The sequence below is a fragment of the Lachancea lanzarotensis genome, scaffold LALA0S07, assembly GCF_000938715.1.
Source record: "Lachancea lanzarotensis genome assembly LALA0, scaffold LALA0S07, whole genome shotgun sequence".
Classification (NCBI taxonomy): domain Eukaryota; kingdom Fungi; phylum Ascomycota; class Saccharomycetes; order Saccharomycetales; family Saccharomycetaceae; genus Lachancea; species Lachancea lanzarotensis.
The window spans coordinates 569,688-589,541 of NW_019212885.1; the positions used below are offsets into that span (position 1 = coordinate 569,688).

General features: G+C 46.6%; 11 protein-coding genes across 11 annotated transcripts; 5 read left to right on the plus strand and 6 right to left on the minus strand.

Annotated features, from left to right (window-relative positions):
* Positions 1-561: 561 nt before the first annotated feature.
* LALA0_S07e05930g (LALA0S07e05930g1_1) lies at positions 562-2,070 on the plus strand (the record flags this gene model as incomplete). The annotated part of the gene is made up of 1 exon (XM_022771581.1): positions 562-2,070. One exon carries the CDS (start codon positions 562-564, stop codon positions 2,068-2,070), a length of 1,509 nt encoding a protein of 502 aa, XP_022629474.1.
* A 773-nt stretch (positions 2,071-2,843) lies between these two features.
* NYV1 (LALA0S07e05952g1_1) lies at positions 2,844-3,621 on the plus strand (the record flags this gene model as incomplete). Its single annotated transcript, XM_022771582.1, has 2 exons — positions 2,844-2,859; positions 2,951-3,621. The coding sequence occupies 2 exons, from the start codon at positions 2,844-2,846 to the stop codon at positions 3,619-3,621; spliced, it is 687 nt and encodes a 228-aa protein (XP_022629475.1).
* Positions 3,622-3,803: 182 nt separating this feature from the next.
* On the minus strand, positions 3,804-4,313 carry DPB4 (LALA0S07e05974g1_1; the record flags this gene model as incomplete). The annotated part of the gene is made up of 1 exon (XM_022771583.1): positions 3,804-4,313. One exon carries the CDS (start codon positions 4,311-4,313, stop codon positions 3,804-3,806), a length of 510 nt encoding a protein of 169 aa, XP_022629476.1.
* A 650-nt stretch (positions 4,314-4,963) lies between these two features.
* TRM1 (LALA0S07e05996g1_1) lies at positions 4,964-6,622 on the plus strand (the record flags this gene model as incomplete). Its single annotated transcript, XM_022771584.1, has 1 exon — positions 4,964-6,622. The coding sequence occupies one exon, from the start codon at positions 4,964-4,966 to the stop codon at positions 6,620-6,622; it is 1,659 nt and encodes a 552-aa protein (XP_022629477.1).
* A 179-nt stretch (positions 6,623-6,801) lies between these two features.
* On the minus strand, positions 6,802-7,047 carry COX26 (LALA0S07e06018g1_1; the record flags this gene model as incomplete). Its single annotated transcript, XM_022771585.1, has 1 exon — positions 6,802-7,047. One exon carries the CDS (start codon positions 7,045-7,047, stop codon positions 6,802-6,804), a length of 246 nt encoding a protein of 81 aa, XP_022629478.1.
* A 1,040-nt stretch (positions 7,048-8,087) lies between these two features.
* On the minus strand, positions 8,088-9,884 carry VBA4 (LALA0S07e06040g1_1; the record flags this gene model as incomplete). Its single annotated transcript, XM_022771586.1, has 1 exon — positions 8,088-9,884. The coding sequence occupies one exon, from the start codon at positions 9,882-9,884 to the stop codon at positions 8,088-8,090; it is 1,797 nt and encodes a 598-aa protein (XP_022629479.1).
* Positions 9,885-10,525: 641 nt separating this feature from the next.
* Positions 10,526-13,195, minus strand: SUL2 (LALA0S07e06062g1_1; the record flags this gene model as incomplete). Its single annotated transcript, XM_022771588.1, has 1 exon — positions 10,526-13,195. One exon carries the CDS (start codon positions 13,193-13,195, stop codon positions 10,526-10,528), a length of 2,670 nt encoding a protein of 889 aa, XP_022629480.1.
* A 443-nt stretch (positions 13,196-13,638) lies between these two features.
* Positions 13,639-15,747, minus strand: APC4 (LALA0S07e06084g1_1; the record flags this gene model as incomplete). Its single annotated transcript, XM_022771589.1, has 1 exon — positions 13,639-15,747. The coding sequence occupies one exon, from the start codon at positions 15,745-15,747 to the stop codon at positions 13,639-13,641; it is 2,109 nt and encodes a 702-aa protein (XP_022629481.1).
* A 526-nt stretch (positions 15,748-16,273) lies between these two features.
* TMA64 (LALA0S07e06106g1_1) lies at positions 16,274-18,043 on the plus strand (the record flags this gene model as incomplete). Its single annotated transcript, XM_022771590.1, has 1 exon — positions 16,274-18,043. The coding sequence occupies one exon, from the start codon at positions 16,274-16,276 to the stop codon at positions 18,041-18,043; it is 1,770 nt and encodes a 589-aa protein (XP_022629482.1).
* A 234-nt stretch (positions 18,044-18,277) lies between these two features.
* MRPL1 (LALA0S07e06128g1_1) lies at positions 18,278-19,123 on the plus strand (the record flags this gene model as incomplete). The annotated part of the gene is made up of 1 exon (XM_022771591.1): positions 18,278-19,123. One exon carries the CDS (start codon positions 18,278-18,280, stop codon positions 19,121-19,123), a length of 846 nt encoding a protein of 281 aa, XP_022629483.1.
* A 196-nt stretch (positions 19,124-19,319) lies between these two features.
* Positions 19,320-19,658, minus strand: MRX14 (LALA0S07e06150g1_1; the record flags this gene model as incomplete). The annotated part of the gene is made up of 1 exon (XM_022771592.1): positions 19,320-19,658. One exon carries the CDS (start codon positions 19,656-19,658, stop codon positions 19,320-19,322), a length of 339 nt encoding a protein of 112 aa, XP_022629484.1.
* Between the last annotated feature and the right edge of the window lie 196 nt (positions 19,659-19,854).

Consider the following 19,854-nt stretch of genomic DNA (forward strand, 5'->3'; position numbering starts at 1 on the left):
AGCGATAAACGTTTTTTAAAAGTCACGTGCCTAAAATGGTGCATGTGACACACACGTTCAAAGCGATAAATATTCTTTTCATTGATCACGTGCTTCTAAAAGTTAGTATTTGTAATCATCCATGGTCACGTGCTTTTGTGTCTGTGTGTGTTTCCTTACGTAATCACTGGTTTAAAGCGCTGTTCGCCAATTTTTAATTTTTTATTATCACGTCACATGACTTTCTCTTTCTTAGCTCATCTCATCTCATCTCAAAGCATAACTTACTTACTTACTACTACTACCACTACAAACAGAAAGAGAGCCACAACCAAACTTTCACACCATGTAAAAAAATCATCTAACGGTAGTTCTAACACGACGTCTTACTAAATTCTAGCGTGAGTTCTTAACGCCTCTTCTCTCAAGCCGCCTAACAAATCTCCCTTTGTAATGTTGCAGGACCCCATTCCTGTTCCTATATAATGATAATGCTGTTGGGACCGAATGGTTCTCGAGAGATACTTGACGACAGGAAAATAAAGTGTCATCTGGTGTGAACCTTGTCGCCTCTTTCTTTCAATGAGGCCGTCTGGGATTTTATTGAGTGCAATCGGGAAGCAAATCAAATCCATTGCCGTCGTGGGAGCCGGTCCCGTAGGTGCAGGGCTCACCAAAGCATTGTTGCATGAAAACAAATTTGCCAGCATCAAGGTTTTTGAAAAACGCAACAGTTTTGGAGGCGTATGGAACTATACCAAGCCCATGTTCAAGACCAAAAACATCACATCTTGTCCGGAAATTCCATGTCAGACACCACATGCACGTAACCAGCCCCATGTGCATGAAGAACACGGACTAGTATTCCAAACACCGGTGTACAAATATTTGGACACTAACGTGCCCAAATATTTGATGGAATACGATAATCAACCGTTCCCTGCAAACGCACCACTTTTCCCGCTGCGAGACCAGGTTTGGGACTATGTGGTGGAATACTCGAAGAAAATAGAAGATCTCGTGGTCTTCAATCGTGAAGTGGTCAAACTGCGCTACAACGACGAGGATCAGAAATATGCGTTGTCCACGACCGATTTGCTGACGGGTCAATCCGAAACAGAAGAATTCGATGCTGTGGCTATCGCCACGGGATTTTACGACCTGCCGTTTGTGCCAGAACGTCCCGGGCTGAAAGAATGGCACGAATTGTTCCCAACATCCGTCATGCACGCTAAGGACTTTGACTGCCCAGAGGATTTCGAAAATACTGAAGGCGCCATCGTTATCATCGGTAACAGCGCCTCAGGGTCAGACTTAGCGTTCGAACTAGCCACGCATTTGAAAAGACCCATTTATAAATCGAAAAGGTCTGAATCTGCACTTCCCGCTGGTTATGACTCCAATATCCGCGAAGTGCCTGATATTCTTAGATTCGACACCAGCACCAAGTCAATTGAGCTAGTTAATGGCTCTAGAATTGAAAATGTCGAAAAGGTAATCTACTGTACTGGATACTTGAAGTCGCTGCCGTTTTTGCCCAAATCCTCAGAAGTTCAATCCCAAGGCGATTCCGTTTTGAGCGGTCTTATCACAGATGGAACACGTTTGCACAACTTATATAACCATATCGTGCCCTACCATCTGCCCACAGTCGGTATCTTAGGATTGCCAAAGTATGTGCTTCCCACAAGGTTGAGTGAAACTCAAGGCGCCTGGCTAGCAAGAGTATGGAGTGGACGTATCCAGCTGCCGTCTCTAGAGGTTATGAAATATTACGACAACTGGTTTGTCGAGAACAACGGCGACACTGGGAAGTATCACGACTTGAATTTTCCTATGGACGTACAGTATTCGCAGAGACTCAATACAGAAATTCGCCGCGCAGGCAATGGTGGCTATTTTGGTGTAGAGTGGACGGGAGATCAGATAAAGCTTAGAAGCTCAATCAAGCCTTTGAAAGAGGGCTATCTTGCATATTTCAAAGACACTGGCAATAGAGCAATGACCGTGGAGGAGTTGATCGAGAAGGGCTATTTTGAATGGCCCCTGGACGCTTTGACAGCTGTTCAGGTGCCACAAGTGGCTCCATAATTGGGAAATTTATTTTCGAACTGCCTTGTGTCAGATCTTAATTGATCGTCAGCGTAAGAAGCAGCCAGCTGACTGCCAGTCACAAATAGTTTGGTTTTGATGAACCACTCCGATGGTCGAGCTGCATCAGAAAAGTGTACATTGCGTCCTCAAGCGCAGTTGTCAAGGTTATAGGACAAGAGTTCCGCTAATGAAGGTAAAGACATTTATCAGTGACAAGAATAATTTGATGATTCTGAGCAGTTTCGAGAAAGTCCACATATCGGAGTTAGACCTGGTCTATATTTAAATGATGGTATTTTCATAGAAGCATCATCACTTAGGAAGCTTTAATCATATTCTTTTTGTTTCGACTGCCAAGCCATTAACACGAGGCTCTCACTTCTACAAAACGGTAGGTCAAGCGGCCGATTGAAAAGGTTTAAACAGACCTTCATGAGAATAGAAACCAAACAGCATCTACAAATCGGGTTCTCAGATGTTTATTGGGCGAACTAACCATGACATCTTTTGTCACTTCGGTCACAGTTTAAACTGCCTTCCAGATCTACAAACTGAACAACAAAAGTAACCTTTAAAAGCTCTTGTCGAACACACTTATATAGTCCTTATTTGAGGCCTACTTTCTTGCAGCCTTTACATATAAATACCGATTTGAGAGGGTTGGAACTTGTTGTCGGTATTCTCTCTCTATAATGCGTAATATATATATTACGGTTGACTGTCCGAATAAGAACGACCTTAACCTTAAACAAGTTCTCAAGACGATAAAAATGAAAAAATACAACGGTATGTTGGGTTGATGAGCGCCACGATAGTATTTTGTGAATTCCAAGGATTCGAATGATATAACTTTCAGCTACTAACACACGCGTTTTAGTTACTTACATCGAGGCTTTACGGGACAACAAGGTAATAGCCACCTACTTCAATAATTCAACAGAAGGTTATGGGTCTGTGGGGAAAGCCGGATCCAGTGCTACGCCGAAGGTGTTTCGGAAACTTGTAGATGAACTGGTTATACCCAAGGTGGTCCCATTATCGGGAAATAAGGTAACAAAAGTGTCGAGTTCACTGCTGGACGGATTTGAATGCTACTACGGAACAGAAGCTGGAAACATGGTATACGTGTGTTTCTCACCTGCAAATGTGCCCAAAATTTTGCCGCTACGGATACTGACGGAATTGAAGACCATGTCTAACGAAACGGATCAGGAACTGGATTCGCACGTACGAACCATCGTCGAGCAATTCTACAATGAGCTAATGTCGTACCATGACTCCTCGACGGCAGAGGCCACTGAGCAAGACATGCAGGACATTATCCAGCTTATGAATGACAATATAGACAAGTTTCTGCAACGACAGGAGCGCGTATCACTACTCGTGGATCGGACCTCTAAACTGAATCAATCGAGCTACAATTTCAAACGGAAGGCGGGACGAATCAAGGCGAAAATGTGGTGGCAGAACGTCAAAGTGTGCACAACTATCGCAGCCGTTTCTGTGTTAGTCGTCACGACAGTCTTACTTGCGGTGCATTTTATGTAGCACGAGGTTAGACAGAAAAGGTTTGAGTAGTTATGGCACTTTTTTTTTGGTTTTTGGCAATGATTCCACAGCTGGATGTTTCCTGAGTCGTTGCAGACTTGTTATTTTACATGTAGAGTGTGTATATTCAATGTGTAAGTGTATAAGTCTTACCGCAAGGTCTCTGATCAACAGGGTTTCTTTCAATTATCCACTTTTGGCCTTTTAGCTGACGCTTCATTCTGTATTTCTTGACCTTCGTCTTCCAGTTCTGTGGCTTCTGGCTGTGCTGGTGCTCCCTGTTCTTTGTCGAGTTTCCGCAATTCGAGTGCGCGATTATATTCGTCAAGACGCTCTCTCACTAGTGATTTGAGACCCTCGAGCCCGCAATGGTCTAGAGCTGTGAGTACATCGTCGACATTGCAGCTTTTTCGATTTTGGGAAGTGGCGCCGTCTCGCGAAGAAACCATCAAATAGTTTACAAATACTGTAGCTGCTCGCTGGAGTGCAGTCACTGCATCTTTGGAAAGCACGATTTTCTTCTGTTCTTCTTCTTGTCCCACTTCTTGTCTTTCCTGTTGCGCTCCCGACAGTGCACTATCTTTGGCTAGATTTGCAATCGTACTTCTGGGGAACAGCAGATCTTCTATCGAGACATTCTGCTGCTCTTTGGCATGCGAAGCTACCGGTAGCTTGGTACTCTTTGGAGCCATTTGAGTTTCAACTTGTGTCTCAAATGCTGTTCTTGAAGATATACAATTGGTGGGTATTTGGGCAACCCACACACAATTAATGGACACACTACCACTCGAACAAGACACACTTCTTATAAACGCAAATAATGTGGAAGAAACATCTAAATCACAGAATTGTGAACTGTAAGCAAGCTACACAAGACTTCTACTGTCTGCGGGATTACCATTAATTGTAAAATGTCATGTCACAACATCACAAGATAGTTCTACGCCGATGGTCAATTGTGAGCTTCAAAAACATTCAAAGAATGTCTCAGCATCAGCATGAAGCTGGATCCCTCCGATCAAAATACACGGAATTCTCTATATAAACAATACTATTCGTTGTTCTTCCAGACCTTCCCATGACTAGTGTTTGCAACCCAAATTTGGCCCCTGAGGCCTCAAATTGAAGCTCTCAGTTCAAGCAACAACGTCCAAACACAATCAAGAGCAGGAACGTCGATTGAAAGATGCTTTTGATGCTCAAACGCTCACTCCATTCCGCCAACTACTGTTGAAGTATGGTCAATTTTCAATGCTATTATATATATATATAAAATTTTCCACAATTATCAATACTATGCTCATCTCATCGCTTCCTCGAGCTCATCGCATAGACTTCAACAATGATAAAAGCCGCTATAAATCGAGTCAGGAACCGGTTTCTGAGACCTGCCAGCAAGCCTAGCGCCGAGAAATTCAATGTGGTCACTGAGGGCAAAGGGCACATCTTGTTCCCTGAGAAAGAAACTGTTTTCTACAACCCAATCCAGCAGTTCAACAGAGACCTAAGTGTTACTTGCATCAAAGCATGGGACAACTTGTATGGCCAGCCAAAACAGGAACAAATTAGAGCACGGAAACACAGCAAGAAACGTGGACCAGAGGGCAGGTTGCAGGAGTCTGCCAAGAAACGGAAATTGAGCGATGGGAGTGGAGAAATTGTAGATCAGCAGCAGCAGCAGCAACAAAGACCTTACATTCGCATTTTGGAGGCACTTTCAGCTACGGGACTCCGTGCGATCAGATACGCACATGAAATTCCGCACGTAAAGGAAATTGTGGCCAACGACTTGTTGCCTGCAGCAGTAGAGGCAATTCAAAGGAACGTAGACCACAATGAAGTCGGGGACATTGTGAAACCCAACATTGATGACGCTAATGTGCTAATGTACCGCAACAAGGCTCAGCGGAAACGGTACCACATCATTGACCTGGATCCATACGGTACCGTGACGCCATTTGTGGATGCTGCTCTGCAGAACATCGAGGACGATGGGTTGATGCTGGTTACATGTACCGATCTTTCAGTTTTGGCCGGCAGTGGATATCCTGAAAAGTGTTTTGCCCTATATGGCGGTGTCAACATGGCTGGTCACGATGCAACCCACGAAAGCGCTCTGCGATTGGTTTTGAATTTATTGGGTCAGAGTGCTGCCAAATACCGTAAGAGTATAGAGCCTGTGCTTTCTTTAAGCATCGATTTTTACGTGCGAGTTTTCGTGAAAGTGAAAACGAATCCGCTCGAGGTCAAGAATCTACAGAGCAACACGATGATCACCTACATGTGCAGTGGGTGTGGTGCATACCACAATCAGCGTTTGGGCCGTCAAAGCGAACGTAGTACCAAAAAGGGCAACACGTTTGTGAAATATTCGCTTGCGCAGGGTCCACCTGTGGATCAAAAATGTCCGTATTGCGGCGGAGCGCACCATCTGACAGGACCAATGTATGCGGGTCCGCTGCACAACAAACAATTTATTGAAGAAGTGTTGCGGATCAATCGTGAGGAACACACGGACGATGTTTACAAGACGCGTAAACGGATTGAGGGGATGTTGACTTTGGCGCAGAATGAGCTAGAGACACCATTTTACTTCACTCCGAATCGGGTATCGTCGATTTTGAAATTTCAAGTACCCAGTTTGAAGACTGTAGTTGCTGGTCTTGGATCGCTTGGCTTCCGCACCTCGTTGACCCACGCTCAGCCGTCGTCGTTGAAGACCGATGCTCCCTGGGATGCTATTTGGTACACGATGAAGCGGTATTGTGAGGACAACCAGTTAAGCAAGTTGGACAAGATGAATCCGAATTCGTTCGGGTACAAGATCCTGGCCAACGACGCCATCGGACGTGACGCTAAGGGCAACGACAAGCACGGTGACAAACTCGATTTTTCACCAAACGAACAAAGTGCCCAAATCGAAGCACTTCGTAAACTCAAGATCGTGCGGTTCCAGGAAAACCCAGAGCGTAATTGGGGTCCCAAGTCCCGTCCTACATGAAAGAGAAGAGAAAAGAGGAGACGGCAACACATTGGTCTTATAGTCATCAGGTCGTTGAAATTGAATATTTATACACTCCATGTCGTGGACAACAGTTCACACAACGCAAACACACTCACACGCTCACAGAGAGAGAATACACACATGTTTTTTTTTTTTGGGTTTTTCCACCTCTTCTTTTAATCTAGTTGCTTGGGCAGCACAAGAGCTCTTAAAGCAAAGGGCCATCCCAACATGGCAGAGAGGAAAGCGGCCCAGCCAGCAACTGCGGGTACCAATCTTTTGGTCTCGATAACAGCCCAAGATTGTCCGATTCTGGCGGGAGAAGCTCTCAAGAGCACCCTACTGGCGCTCTTGGGCGCGGCAGCGCCCACAGAGCGTCTCAAGGTAGCTGCAGAGTTTCTTAGAATTGGTGAAGAGATCATGGTTAAAAGTGTTGTAGTATTATCAGAAGCGATTATCAAATGGATGATTACTGGAGATACTAAGACTACAACTACAGACACTACCCACCAGGACATTACTACCCGCTACACCTTCTTTATATACGTTTTCTGCCAAGAAAGGGTGGTGTTGTTTTAGTGGTGTGTTTTGTGGGAAGGGAAGTGGAGTGATGATGTTAATAGTGTGTCCATTTTTCTACAGGCCGGTTTGATGAGTGTGGTGTGCGGAAGCTTGCCCGTTTGTGTCAGTAAGTGGACCGATATCTTTCAGTAATGGTGTGATTTTGAGACCGGGGTTAGAAACGGGCAGATAATAAATTAGTGGGATGAGAGAAGAAAATACCGATTTTGGCGACGGGAAAAGTGGTATGGTCTGTCGTGGCAGGGATGCCTGGAAAGGACATACTGGTGTTTCCAACTCCGAGAAAAGAGAGAGGGGGGGTGATTGTGGGGGGAAGGGTAAAGGGGGAGACGGACTCTAACACATACACAACACACATATGGATGAAACATATCGAGTCACGTGATTCACGGGTGTTGGTGTGCTTATGTAATATTCGGGAAAGATCGATTATCTGTCACGTGTATGAGTGTTCTAATTACGTAATGTTTTAGCTGTCACGTGCTAGAATTTTTGCATCTGATGATTACATAATATCCGGGTAAGTTGGTATTTTGTATCACGTGAGATACTACCGGGTCCCGCTCCGGGTGTACGGATGTGCGTCCTTTATTCTATACTCCGCTACAAACACTCTCCCCAGTACCATAACCTATTATCTATACTCTTGACGCACCCAAGTCAAAACCATGCCAGTTCCACTAACCTCAAGAGCCCTGTGAAGCTATTCCTGGCGTCTCTTATACGTAGACTCTCATAAATGGATCCTTCAAAATCACCATGTAGATCTCTCTGCCTTGGCTGGCGGATGTCTATTTTGTAAATCTTCTTGATCTTGTCAACAACCAAACGTCCTGGCTGGCTACTTGTCCTGGCTGCTTGTCCTGGCTACTCGTCCTGGCTACTTGTCCCGACTGATCGACGTATGCAGTCTGTGTTCTTTAATGAAAATGCAACTGATCGAAGCTAATATCGCAACAACAAGGCAGAACTTGAAAGTCGCTTTGCAAGCATAATGGTAGCATTCGATTAGCGTCGCCTGCACAAAGTGCGGAGCCTCTCGATGTATCCATTCTGCTGAATGAGCAGCTTTAGAAATTATCATTCGTAGCTCAGCCTCAGAATGCTCTTCAGACACCAAACTCAATACTTTGACATCAAGCTGGTTGTTGAGACGATTACCGAATATAGCAGCACCAAGAGAAACACCCAGAGTACAACCTGTCGATCTAAACGCGTATGAGATAGACGTGGTAGCCGCTTGATGCTCATGTGGTACCGCTGCGATCATCGCAAGTAATGTCACGGTAATCAAGATAGATACACCCAGCCCAGGGGTCACTTGCAACAAATACTGTTGCCATACAGGCGTAGTAGCACTGATGAAATTAACCTGTAGGAGACCTAGGATCACTATCAAACATCCTAGTAGTGTAAACCAATAGTATTTGCCAGTTCTTTTCATGTAGTAACCGGCCCCCAAGGATCCAAGGGCAATGCTGATGAAACTGGGTACAGATCTTTTCCCCACATCGGTTGGGCCCATATTCATAACACTTGCATAGTAAATTGGTAAGTAGAAGTTTACCGTGATCATCCCCATAACGCAAAAGAAGTTTGCTAAGCTACCGGCGCATACCGATCTGTCCTTCAGAAAGGATACGGGCAAAATTGGGTCTGACGTGAGATACGTTTCGATACCCACAAATACCGCGCCGGCAATCACCGTTAGGATGCACAACAATAGGAAAAGTTTAGAGTTGTAAGGAATCTCTTTTCCACCAAGCGAAGAAGTAAGCATGAACAAAAACAGCGCTGTCACAAGCGAAATGGCACCTTGCCAGTCGAGTTTTTGCAATCTTTGCTTGTACGAGGTTTGCAGTTCGCCTCCATTTGGATGACGAGGTGGTAAATCCAAATATGCGATGATCAGGATGCAACTAACGATGCAGACCGGGATCTGGATCCAAAATGCTACACGCCAACCACCACCGTGTTCGCCGAAAAACCCACCAACCAAACCACCACAACTAGTACCTATCGCAAAAAACAAGTTGCACATTCCCTGGTAAAGGGCACGGTCACGTAGCGGCACAATGTCACTGGTAGTTATGCTGGCCAAAGAGGTCAAACCGCCTCCTCCAATACCGGTGACAAAACGGCCAGTGACCAGAAACCACAAATTGTTGCTGCATCCACAGATCAAACACCCCAGGCCAAAAAGAACGTTACTGAACACAAGCATAGGTTTGCGACCCAACACATCCGATATTTTCCCGTACAACGGCTGGAAACACGAGGTGGACAGCAGATACCCTGTAGCAATCCACGAGATGTTAGGTAGCGCCTGAAATTCAGATGCTATGTGAGTCATAAGCGTAGAAACGATGGTGCCATCGAGAGCCGCGAGGAAAATGCCCAGATACATCGAAGTCATGATAATTTGGATTTTCGCAGCGCAGAATTCGGGTTTTTGCTGGTCTCCAGTGATCAATCCATCTGTTTCGCTTTCAAATTCTCTGGCATGGACGCCAACATTGCCTATCTTTGACGTCGAGCTCGTTGATCCGTACGACAATCTTCTACATTCCTCTTGTTGGTCCTGTATCTCGCTGGCTACAACCACACCAGCCAGTCCTGTATACGTATCGTTTGTTTGTGGTACCTCTTCGGCGCAAGACGATATGGAACCTCTCATAGTTCCCACTGAGTGTGTATAATATCTTCAATTATACTTTCGAGCTTCAGTAGGGCTTCAATATCCTAGTAATGTCACTCCCGTCTGTTTTCTTGGCTCTAGCTGTGTCTCACTGACCAACTAATCCTAACCACCGTCTAGATCGGTCGAAATAACGAAGTTCACTGACTTTGACGGCCTAGTTTCCTTACTTTAACGGTATCTATCTCTCGAGCGATTCTCTAATCTCAAGAGGGCCCTCTTACTTTGTTCAATGATCTGATGAAATATATATATATGCTAGTGTTAACTCGAACTTTATAAGACCACCACCCGTAAGGTTAACAAAAACGAACTTTACTTATAGGATCTTTATAGCTTTATCGCATCAACGACAACTTCATAACTCCGCTACCAAAAAAGTCAGATATAATGGAAGTTGTGGCTCTTTAAAGACACCTTATAATCTAATAACTTGTAGAAAGCAGATAAGCGAGTAAAGACCGACAAAGACTACTAGTCAAAATTCGAAAGATAGGAACAAGAACAAGTTCAGAAAACTGCGTTTTAGTAGAAGGTAACGTGAATTTAAAGTAAGATTATGTTGTAATTAGTAGTATCTGCAAAACATCAGGCCCTTTTCTTGACATCCTAGGGCAAGCTCAAAGAGACTCGTGTGCCAAATCCCATTGGGCAAAATCTGGCATCTCCAGATGGAAGAACGGATTGTTGGTGCCAGAGGCGCTGTAGATGGCGTTTTGACGAGACTCAGTATCGTCAACGGGATCGGAAGCGGTTAGGGGAGACGCCTTGAGCACATGGTAGCTTGCGTGGCCGGCCAGCAGCGACTCATCAGAGTATTCTGCGTTGACGGTTCCGAAACCAACGTTGATCAAACCACGCTTGATCCACGGGGAGATGATCCCGCTGAAATGGAACTCGACTTGGCGATCGGCGTATTGGTTCACGGCCTTACGTAGATCCACCAAAGTCTGCAGACCCGTAGCATCGGCTTGTGCCACTTGCGACCAGTCAAAAGCGATAACGCGCAGGACGGGACGGTCGTCCCTCACAACAACAGCTTCATTTCCGTCGTCGTGGGCGCCGTAGCCACTGGCATTGGCACCCCCAGATCTCTTATTTTTGAACAACTTCTTGTAAAACGTAGGAGGAGTCCATTCGCCAGGGTCGTTCCAACGCTTGTTGCCAGAATTTGGCAGGTACAGACGGCCTCTGCGAGTGAGGCGCGTCACCTCGTCGAAAATAGCGTTGTATTGGCGGGAACAGTTGATGTAGGTCCAACTTTCGCTGGGGCGGAAGACTATAACACCTGGAGGAGGAGGACGCACAATGACACCGGGGTTGACTTCTCTGTTGTACTGGTCAAATGGAACCCATTTGGTGTGGAATTTGACGCTGGATCCCGTTCTAGGAGCTAGAGTAGCCGTGCGTTTCAGCTCCTCGCCTATTATAGGAGCGGCAGTTTCGATATCAGTTTGACCCTTGAGCTTGTATTCAGGCCACACGTCGGAGTATGATCCAATAACGCTACCGTCCGAGTTCAATTGACCCTCGTTGGAATCACCATGGTCACCGCCAGTGATCACAGGATTGATAACTTCGGCAACGTCAACACGGCCCAAAAATTGACCGCTTGGGAAAGCCACTTTCCACAACAACACGGCAACAGACCAACACATAGCGAAATAGATACCATTTTCGATACTACTGAAAACAGTGATAAAAACGGTCACAATGAAACACACGAAATCTGGTGGACTGGTACGGAAAAATCCCCAGGTGGTCTGGTAGGATGCAAACAAGTCGCTAACCGCGTGAATAATAACTGCACTCAAAGTGGCCTTTGGAATGAAGCGGAAAGCAGAAGTTAGACAGTAGATGGCGATCAACACACATGCACCAGAGAAAAGACCCGACAAAGGAGTGCTGACGTTACATTTAGCCTTCAAAGCGGATCTAGAGAACGAACCCGTAGCTGGATAAGCGTTGAAAAAAGTACCAATCAAGTTGGTCGCACCAATGGCAATGAGCTCTTGGTCGGGTACCACACGGTAGTCGTTGACTCTACCGAAAGCCTTGGAGATGGCGATGTGTTCCAAGAGCAACACGATGACGGAGGCGGGCAATTCTGGAGCAATCTTTGCCAGTAAACCTTCAGGAACCTTCATGACACCAACGTCTTTCAGACCCGATGGAACTTTACCCAAAAGAGAGATTGGAGCCGTTTTCTTGTTGTGGCTAATACCCCAGGCGATCGCGGTGCAAACTATGATAACCACGGCGTTACGAAGAGCCTGGGAGTAGAAGAAAACAGCCCGCCAGATCGTGGAAGTGCGTTGGCGTCTACTGTAGCGCTCCACGAGCTTGGGGCCAGCGGTATTGCAGAACCATTTCCACAGATACAGAATGAACAGTGGCACCAAACCAAACGCAGCGTCCAACTTGGTGTTGGGCAAGTGCTTGAGCGTCTCTATGATCACCTTGTACGTGCTGGTACGAGTGTTCACCAGCTTGTTGTAACCCATCAACGCAGGAACCTGTCCTGCAATGATGTTGAGCGCAGAGCCCGTCATAAATCCTCCCACCGCGGTTGTCGAGATGAGCTCTACCAAAAACCCTAGTCTCAGGACGCCCAAACCCAGAGCGATGATCCCACACAACAGCGCCAGCGCTGTGGCAATAATTGGACCCGTGACTTCCGAATCTTGAGGATACTTGGCCAACACAGCGGTCACCACTTTAGCGGTTTGCAGTGACATTACGGCCACAGGCCCAATGCACACGTCTTTGCTGGTAGCGAAAAACGAGTAAATCATCGCCCCGATGAACGACGAATACAGACCAAATTGTGGAGGCAAAAGGGCGATCTGAGCGTAAGACATCGATTGTGGCACCAGCACACATCCCACGGTGATACCAGCCACCACGTCCTGGTACAACCAGCGCACGTTGTAGTGGTGGATCCAGTTCAAAAACGGGAACAAGCTGTGTACGTACGAAATGACACTGCGCACCGTCAAGTAAGGTCTCAACTTATCGTCATACCAGTCTTTCAAGTCCACTTTGGGCTCTTCATACGCAGGAATGTGTGGCACGCCGCTGGAGGAACCGTAATTCGAACCCCAACCGGAGCCGTATTTCCCGTGGTCTTTGGTAGTTTGACCGGATCCTCCGCCTAGGTCGAGGTTTTTTGACTGATCGGCACCCTCGTTATATTCGAAGCTGTCCGAGTCAGCATTGGCGGCCGTCACTCTTGTTTCGTCCTTCTTTTCACGACCGAATTCGGCCTCTAGGGCATCTAAATTTGACATCTTGTGGACTATAGCCTGTGGGAAACTTCTTCACGTGACGGATTTTTTCACACACTGGTTCGGCCTCAAATATTAGTGTCAATGGCTTTTGGCTTGCTGAAATAGCTAATTCCTTGTAATTCTGACAGTAAGATGCTGCAAAAATTGCCCGGGAGATCAGTTAAAATCCCTCGTCGATCTGGGGCCCCATATATACTCTTTTCCGGCCCCACCCAGCGTTCATCCTTCGTCTGCGTTTAATTCTCTTGCCCTCTCGTTTGGTTAATAATACACTTGAACAGCGTCATCATCCACCACCACAACAAAAAAATGACTGTCAACCACAACCACCACATTCGTTCAAAAGACACTCGTTTTGGCCCTGTAGAGACGTGTGTGGCATGGTGCAATCTCGCATGCTTACCACGTTACATTCGTAAGCATGGGCGAGGGCGTCCGGAGCCTTAAGCTCGACCACCACCACATCTGTGCTGGTCACATGACATTTCGTAGACTGCCATTGCAGATGTGCTGTGAACCGAGAGCAGGGCACTCGAAGCGCAGGAGTGGAGGCTGGTGGCAGCTACGGTTGTGAACAATGGCGTCGTTCCTTGCCTCAAACGCTGCGAGGAACCGGTCAGCGTAAAATGAGTTGGGACCAGTGATGACCGATGTATTGCTAGCGTGGTGAGAGTGTCACGGTCGTGGAGAACGACCAGGGCGGGACTGCCATCGTCGTGGGAAGTGATGAAGGTGGCATCGACAGCGGGGGCCGGAGAAGAAGACAACGACGACGGTGGTGATGGAGGTTCGGACGAATCAGGAACCAGTTCCCAGACCATTTCGACGGATGTGGCTGTATTGTTGTTGTTATTGGGAGCACATCGTCTGGCAACAGAGACAATAGTGCTGCTGCTGCTCGTGTTCGCGTGATCTGCCGCATGCCCGATGATTTGACTTGCCACGAAGACGCAGTCTGCGTTCATTTCATCCACAATGGCATCCCACACCTGTATGTGTGGTTCCGTAGCTCCACTGCGGGTCACTTGGACCAGCTCCAGTACCCAGGGCACCGTATAAAGACGATCAAGTTTACTGGCGCACGTGACCAATCGGTCACGTGCCCGGTTTTCCAAAGCGTTTAGGCCATGATCAGCAATCCCATAAGACGATGACGACGACGACGTCCAGCACAGTTTCAAGTACTGCTCTAATTGCACCGGTCTGTTGTTGCTGTTGTACTTCTTCTCGGCGTCGGGCTTTCTCTTGTAATCTTCGTCCACGCACTCCATCACTATGTCGAAAAACCACTCTTCAAAAATCGCGTGTAGTACAGCATCGGCATTCACATATTCCACCAGTCGCAGCGTATCTGCCAGCATCTCCTGGCATTCGTGCAGGAATACGTCAATTTCCGGGCTGGACAATTTCGTAGGGTCGAATTCGCCGCTTTCCTTGAGTTTCTGTAGTTTTAGGCTCTTGTGGATGCCCTGCAACCTTTCACAAGCCAAGATCAAACGCTCGCACGCTGGCACTATTGCCAGCGTCAGAACGTTGTTGAGGTCCCCGCACATGCGTGACGAGAGTTGTTTCCAGCGCTTGAAGTTCTTGTCGCCTACGCTGTTGCACAACCAATCTTCTAGGGCTGGATCGACACATCCGGACACTAAGACCTCACACAGCTGAGTGTATAGATCGCTGCCACCATATGCAGCCTTTAGACGCGCTAGTAACTGTGCAAATGGATCTATGAGGTCTGATTTGCACACCAAGATGTGATCAATGATATATTCACACAAAAACCGCACGTATCCGGAACATTTGACAAGCTCACGCATAAGCGGAACTTCCGTGAATTGCAGACGTATGTGTTCGAGCGTACCGTCGCGCGCAACGCCCACGAACGGCCCGTGTTTGTACTTGGGCGGCAAAATTTTGCACATCCGGTCGATTTTGCTGCTGAAACGCACTGTGACCAAGTCATCGAGCGTGAGCAAGTAGCAGCGGTCTTCTTGGCTGTGTGACAGGATCACAGAGGCTTCTGGATGGCTCAGATCGGGGCCCCACGGCCCCATTGGCGCCATGCTCATCTGCTTGGAATCTCGCACAATACGGACCATATCCGGCATCAAAGCGGCCACATCGACATTTAACACCGCATAAGTGTCAGGAAACCTATCCCAGGCCACTGTAGCCCATACAGCGGAGCTCAAAGCTGCGTTTTGGGTTTGTGTACCCGGATGCAACGCCGGGGTTTCCACGATATTTACCACTTTTTGCAATTGACCGCCGGCCGTAGTACAGTCGTAGATTCTGGCGATACCGTTTCGATAGAAAACGGCAAACCGCTTGCCTGTATCCCGGTCCCATTGGTACGCAATGGCCTGTTCAGCGTCTTTCAACACTATGGTAGCTACGCGTTGATTGTCCGTTTGCCGATTCACGGTAATAGTCTTACCTGTAACCACCAAATAGAGTGCCAATTGAGGGTTCCAAACTACACTTTGGTGAATACCAAGCTGGGTTTTGCCCTTGAACCGCAATGCCTCTGGTTCTGCTGTCTTTGCATACATGAACACTTTGTTATGCTCTACTTACTGAAAAATAATGCAAAATCCTGTCTCTTCCCTTTTGTTCACTTGTTTCTCTTCTTGCTTGGATTTAGACTAGCTTCTCTTCCCTAGATCAACAAACTAGACCTCACCTTCAGAGTTCTTAAAGCTACAATACCTTTCAAGGTAACGAAAACTAATCTTTTACAACTACAACAACCTCATTTCACGTTAACTCACAACTATTCCAAGAATTGCTACATTAGCATTTATTCAAATCTATAAAACAAGGCACAAGCTACGGAACGACCCATTGAGAACTCTTTAACAACTCAAGACGCTCAATCAGTGATTCCTTCACCTGCAACAACGCCAACAATTGGATCACAGTGAAAACAGAAGCTTTCAACGTTAGGATAGGTGAATAAGACTTTTCGGCGAATACCATTGAATAAGTCGCTTCACAGGAACAGCTGGGCCATTTGAACTGGACCTTGTAAGTTATCGTGACTCAAGATCAGAAGCTCTGGCACTTGCCACCACTAAAATGTTCAAAAAAGATCCCCAAATCAAGGCCCTGAGTAACTTGAAGAACTCGGAACGCAAGAAAACTCAAACCCAATGTCAAACTCAAACTCAACTGGACAAATATGCTTTTACATCCCAAGTGGTGAAGCAAACTACATTTAAGACCCAGTTCACCACTGGTACAGTTTTCACAGACGAAAACAATGTTCCTATCTGGTTCAAAGAGAAGTTCAGCGATTTGATGTTCCCCACGGTGTATACGTGCTGGCAGTGGCCCGAGCTACTTCCGGTAGTGTTAGCCCATGAATACGTGGTTGAGGAAAAAGTTGTGAAGGGTGCCAATCTGATGCTTCCCGGTACAGTACCACCGTTCGATCCCAGATGTGTCAAGACCCGAATGGTAGGAGTGGCCAGCACACGTTCCCCGCGGGTTGTGAAGGCTATAGGGATCGTTCAGCTCAATTTACCAGCATATAGTCGTGTCATCGGCGAAACCGGAGTGGCAGTTGAAATCGTTCATACTTGGGACGATGGGCTTTGCAAAACATTCAAAGCGAAGGTAGAGCCTCCAGAGCCTGGGGAATCTGTCGAATCTGAAAGCGAAGAAGAAGAAGAAGAAGAAGAAGAAGAAGAAGAGGGAGAAGAAGAAACAGGGGTATTGGGATCTGGTGTTGATGAGAACTACGCAGAAGCAGAGACAGAACCAAACGTAGAATACCGAGAAACTCCGTCCGCAGATATCGACGATATGGCTGAACAATTAGAGCAATTGAGCACAGAAGACGTGGATCATTTTTTTACCAGATCTTTGTACTACACGTTGACGCAGGACCTGAACTTTCATGTGCCCGTGAGCAGCTCGAGTTTCGTGTCGAACCATATCTTACGCAACCTGCCGCCAGTGGACCTTTCGCAGGTGAACATGAAAAGAACTTCGTGGCGCAAGACCGCCAAGTTTCTCAAGCATTTTGAAAAAGAAGGATTTCTGAAATTGAAGGGCAAAGGCGATGACTTGGTTGTTGTTGGCGCGGTCTCCAAAGAAGCGAAGCCCGAACTGGTCAGTTTTGTACCTTACCGGGTCGCCGCACCAGCTGGTGGCGGTCAATCTGGATCGAAACACTCACAAGATCACGCCGGCCCTGCTATGATGACCGCAGTGACGTTGTATAAGCCCAACAGCAGCGCAAAGGACTTTCTGAGAACTCTCGACCTCAAGATAGATCACCTTTTTACCCAGCAAGAAATTAAAAGCGGTGTGGATCGCTACATCGCTCAGAAGAATCTTATGAGTCCAGAAAACAAAGCGTCCGTTCTACTCGACGACGTGTTGTATGCAGTGGTCAACCGTGCTGCCAAGAAGGAAAATGCCGTGCGCACCATTCCAAGAGCGAATATAATGAGTCCCATCTTGAAGGGCAACTTTTCGGAGCACTTCGTGGTTCTCAAGCCAGATGGCACACCTTTGTTCAAGAGTCCTTTAAAGGGTGGCATTCCAACTGTTCAGATAGTCACCGAGATGAAGATTGGCCGTAAGGTCGTCACGAAAGTCTCGAATTTCGACAAATTCCAAATCGACGAACAGAAATTGGCCGAAATGCTTCGAAAGAAATGCAGCGGCTCTACTACGATTGGCGAGACCACCACAGCTCCCAAGACCCCAGAGGTTACCGTGCAGGGTCCTCATGGACCCACTGTTATCGAATTGCTCAACAGTCAAGGCATCCCAACAAAATGGATAAACTTCGTCAATAAGTTGAAGAAGGGTAAGAAGAGAGGCGGTAACAGTTGAATATACATGATAAACTAGAACACGAATCATAAGGGACTTCTCAATGCTTCAGAATACTCGAAATGCACGACCCCAGTAATTCGCTTTCGAGTACTTTTCTTGTTTTCAGCACGAGTACATTCGTCAAGTTCTCATATGTAGTCATTAAAAAATCTGAAGAATCATCAATTGATTCACTGAAAAGCTGAATCTGTCAGGTTGACATATCGAATTACTATCCCAGTCAAGACCCAAATGCTATCTAGGGTGCGCACCAAGGTCAATGCACTTGTAAATAGAAACCAAACAAGATGCTTACAGGTTTTTCCACGTCTTTCTGCTGAAGAAGCAAGCAATTCTACAACTTCGAAATTAAGCAAAGATCAGCTGAAGAAACGAGAAATCAGACGTTTGGCACAACGTAAGGCGGCTGCCAGACGGGCCGCAAGTGACCATCCGCTTTATATGCCTGTAGACAAGGCACTGCGATTTTTGCGAGCAGCTGAGGTCGGCCAGCCTCAGTCTCAACAGACGTTAAGTCTGACAACTGCTGTAATATCCGAACGAGGAGCTCCACTTTTGAGTGGAAATCTATCATTCCCAAATGCTCTAAAAGAAGTCAAAGTGGCAGTTTTCACAAACGACGAAGACCAGGCAAAGCTGGCTCGTGAAAAATACAACTGCCATCTCGTTGGTGGTACTGAGCTCGTAGAGCAGATAAAATCGGGCCAGACGGCCGTGGACTTCGATAAAAGTTTTGCAACACCTGAAATAGCATCTACATTAGCATCGCAGCTTGGTCGTATTCTGGGTCCTCGTGGCTTGCTGCCTGCAGCGAAGAAGGGCACCGTTTCGGACAATCTAGAATCGTTACTCGAAGGCAGCATGGCTTCTTTGCCCTTCAGACAGCGTGGTAACAGTGTTAGCGTAGCTGTGGGGAAGTGTTCCTTTTCTGACAAGCAAATGCTGGAGAACCTGGTAGCTGCTCAAAAGGGCGTGAAAACCGCCCTAGCCAACCAAAAGGCCAAGAGACCTAGTCTGCTGGGCCAAACCACTCTCACATCCACTCATGGTCCCGGAATCGTCATTGACTTTGCCTAAAATTTAAACTTTCGAGAAGCCCCTGTACATATGAAATTGACTTCAATAGGAACAACTTTCAGTAACTTAGGAAGTTACTCGATATACTTGAAATCCTCATAATTCTTTCCAAGTGTCTTATCTATTTACAGATGATGTATGCTAAAATTTGTGACTAATTGTCACTTTGATAACCAAAATTGATCTCATCCCGGTACTAATGCGTCAAGTACCATCTGCCTTTCTCCCGACGTCTTTTCAAGACCTTGTATCCTAGCTTACTCTTAGCACGCGCGAGAAAACCTACCCTTCTCTTTCTCTTCAACGTGCTCGGCTGATAAGTGTTTCCCCTACTCTTCCATCTTCTTTGGGTCAAACCAATCAGCATGTTTAGATAACCGGGGAAAGCGGATCCTGTCACTTCGGAGCCAATTGTGCTGTTGGTCTGCAATGCCGATGGACGAATGATACCTGATCTTAGTGGTGAAAACGATGTCAAAGTCGTGAAATTTCTTTTGGCTGGGAGCCCGAGTATGTTCCTGGTAATGAAAGACATCACAACGGGAGACGGAAGCTGTTAGACAACGCTTGTTGTTTGTACTTGGCACGACAAAAGCTCGCTCATCGATGATTGTCGCTGCTCTAGAAAATTTGAATTTAGCCAACTCATATAGCTAATTGAGTGAAAAATGTCGTCACGTGTGTGGTTCTCGTTGTCCGTCTCAATGCCATGTTGTTAGTCACAGAACGAT